Genomic DNA, 3,360 nt, shown 5'->3' on the forward strand with positions numbered 1-3,360 from the left:
CCCGCTCGGCCCTGCGGAACTGTAGCGCGCAGACGGCCCCCAGCCAGGCTAAAACTTACCCCGGCTGCCGCCACCCTGGAGCATTTCAACCAGCTGGACGGCGCCTCTCGGGGGCCCCACTGAGGACTCAGTTTCCTGATGCGCGATATTTGCCTCGTGCTGCTTGTAGGAATGAATTGCTATTCCTAGTTTAACTCGTCTCTTGCAGCAGCCTGAGCTGGGGCGGGGGCTTGGCCGGCCTGCAGGCGAGGGGCCGCTGCAAGGCGACAACGCTCCGCTAATTTCTAGCCCGTCCCTCCGCGGCTGGAGCGAGCCTTGCCGTGGCCCAGCCCCGCGGCCGGCCGGCCTGTGGGAGCTTCGCCAGCCGGGGGCTGAGTCCAAACGCCCTCTGGAGCCAGGTCTGTGGGGTGGGGGGGGTGAGGGGCTGCCAGGCTGAGCTGCGGGCTCCCTCCCGGCCCGCTCGGCTAGCCAAGGGGCACCGCCAGCGGCCGTCCCGCCGAGGGGCTCCATGGCAGCCCGGTTCCCGCCTTCTGGGGAGGGGGCGGCGCTTCAGTGGCTCCGCGGGGCTGCCCGGCGGGGGTCCAGGCGTGCTACTGAGCCGCGGCCAATGCGCTCCCGCCGGGGCGTGTCAGTCCCAGCCGCGTCAGGTATATAGCGCTGGGCCAGGCGGGCCGGCTTCGGCTTCCTACACGCGCTGCGCTCCCGCGGCTGCCAGGTCACGTCAGGCGGGGGCGATCCGGGGAGAGACTGGGCGGGCAGCAGGGGAGCGAGCCCGCTTGGCGCCCGGCAGGTCCCCAGCGTGGCTGGGCGTGACTCCCGCGGGAGAAAGTCCCGGCCCCCGGCTGCAGCACCATGAACAGCTCCCTGGCTCCGCAGGTGCATTTCGCGGGCGGCTCTCAGCCCCACGACTCGCGGGAGTGGAAGGCGGTGATCCCCGCTTTGCTGGGCGTCATCTGCCTGGCGGGCTTGGCGGGGAACGCGTGTGTCATCGGCATCCTGCTCTACAACGCCAGGCGAGGGAAACCCTCCCTGATCCACTCCCTGATCCTCAACCTCAGCCTGGCGGATCTGCTCCTCCTGCTCTTCGCTGCGCCCCTGCGGGCAGCCGCTTACTCCCGCAGCGCCTGGACCCTGGGCTGGTTCGTCTGCAAAACCTCCGACGGCTTCCTCCACACGTGCATGGCCGCCAAGAGCCTGACGACCGCCGTGGTGGCCAAGGCTTGCTTCATGTACGCCAGCAACCCGGCCAAGCAAGTGAGTATTGAGCCCCGCACGATCTGTGCGGTGCTGCTGGCCACGTGGCTGGTGGCCCTGGTGAGCTCCTTGCCGCTCTGGCTCTTCAGCACCCTCCGGGAGCTCGCGGCGGGCTCGCCCGCGTGCGTCGTGGCCGTGCCAGCCCCCGCCCGGGAGTTCATGGCTGCCTTTGTCAAGCTCTCCCCCCTGCTCGTGTTCTGCGCGCCCCTGCTCTGCGCCTTCCTTTATTTCTGGCGCGCTTATGGCAGGTGCCAGCGCAGGGGGACCAAGACCCAGAACCTGAGGAACCAGATCAGATCCAGGCGCCTTACACTCATGCTGCTGAGCGTCACGGTCACCTTGGCCGTGATGTGGCTGCCGGAATGGATATCCTGGCTGTGGGTCTGGCACCTAAAGCCAGCAGGCCGTTCTCCCCCCGAAGGCTTCCTGGCTCTGACCCAAGCCCTTATGTTCACCATCTCTTCAGCCAACCCTCTCATCTTCCTGGTGATGTCTGAGGAATTCAGAGAGGGCTTTAAGGGCTTGTGGAAAAGGCTGACCCTGAAGAAGCCTCTCCCTGCCACAGACAACCAGGAAATCCCAGCTGCTAACTCTGAGGTTCTCCCCGATTCGGTCCCTTCTCCAGAGCCAGTGATTGCTGAGCAAGAGAAAGAACTCCCAGCTGCCCCTCAGGACTTAGAAAGCCTGGAAAAGAAGGAGATGCCCGTCTTTCCCGATGTAGAGCAATTCTGGCATGACCGAGAAGCAGCTCCCGATGCTCAAGACAATGACCCTATTCCTTGGGAGCACGAAGAGCAAGAGACAGTAGGCTGTGATCAATAAGGTGGTTGGAGACTAGAAAGCTACAGCAGTTTTAAGCAGAGGAAGGGTCTTGTCAGTATAGTTTTGTTACTTACCAGTGTGCTTAAGGGATACTGAAGACATGCAAATAATGTTACACTGATGAAATTCTTACCATTTCCTGTGCTCATTAAATGTTTGATTTCCTAATCTGTTACAATATTCATACTTGCAGTATTATTGTAACCCTGTTGGTCCCTGGATATTGCAAACTTGAAGAAGAGCTCTGTGTAAACTCCAAAGCTTGTCTCTTTCACCAACAGAAGTTGGTCCTGTAAAAGGTATCACCTCACCCACAATATTGGGTGTGTGTGTATGTGTGTATATATGTATATCAGGGCAATGCATTTATAGTTCAAATCCTGACTCAAAAATTTTGGTGAAGTGTCTTCTCTGAAATACTTATGTTTTGCACTTCAGTAGCCAAAATGGAGTTAGTTTTTTTTTTTTTAAAGGTGTTTTAGAGACTCGGAATTCAGAGAGCAGAAATAAGGAGAACTGACACAAACCTAACGAAGTAGTCCTTCTTCTTAACAAGCAAGGACAAACTGGTGAGCTGAATTTCAGCATCTGTCTAAATGTCAGAAAGCTAAAACATTAGTATTTACAAACATACAGTACAGATCATGTACCTTTTTGAATTTTCTGGTTTAAGTGCTGCAATGACTTCTGTGGAATTCAATAGTTGTATGGAGTGACAATGCAGAATTTGACTGCTGCAGTTGAAATATTTTCAGAAATATTTTTTTATGAGACAACTTAAAACATGCACTGAGGTCTGAAAAGGTAGGTGAGGTTTGCTAACAGGCCAGAGTTGTCTTTCAGAACCAAAACAATAATCCCTTCTTTGTGAATGTGCATTATAGAGATGAAGGTATATTTAGGCACCTTGTTTTAAGCTAGACATGATTTCTCCCTTCCTCAATGAAAATGTTTCATGCCCATTTTGTAAAGCACTTATAAAGTATAAGAGTTGTCAATGTCAGTTTGTTTTCAACTGTGAATAAAAAGTGAAGTTGGTTTGCCTTACTTAGATCCAAAAATTATCTTCAGTTCCCTGAAATTCAAAGGAGACATTTCTTCTAGTTAAGTAGCAGTGAAGGGACTGTTTTATAAAGCTGTGCTGATATGGTCATTGAGATAGTCATAAATTCAAGAGGAATTACTAGAATAGCATTGTATCTTAACATGGTGATCGGTTTCTATGTGAACACTCCACAATGTAGAGTTGAGAGAATTTCTCACTAGTGCTAAATGCTGTCCTCA

At 54.3% G+C, this 3,360-nt stretch overlaps 1 protein-coding gene across 1 annotated transcript; it reads left to right on the plus strand.

Annotated features, from left to right (window-relative positions):
* The first annotated feature begins 852 nt into the window (after positions 1 to 852).
* GPR151 (G protein-coupled receptor 151) lies at positions 853 to 2,076 on the plus strand. Its single transcript, XM_024199387.1, has one exon. The coding sequence runs from the start codon at positions 853 to 855 to the stop codon at positions 2,074 to 2,076; it is 1,224 nt and encodes a 407-aa protein (XP_024055155.1).
* Positions 2,077 to 3,360: the final 1,284 nt, after the last annotated feature.

Source organism: Terrapene carolina, unplaced genomic scaffold, assembly GCF_002925995.2.
Source record: "Terrapene carolina triunguis isolate 2854851 unplaced genomic scaffold, T_m_triunguis-2.0 Scaffold629, whole genome shotgun sequence".
Classification (NCBI taxonomy): Eukaryota; Metazoa; Chordata; order Testudines; family Emydidae; genus Terrapene; species Terrapene triunguis.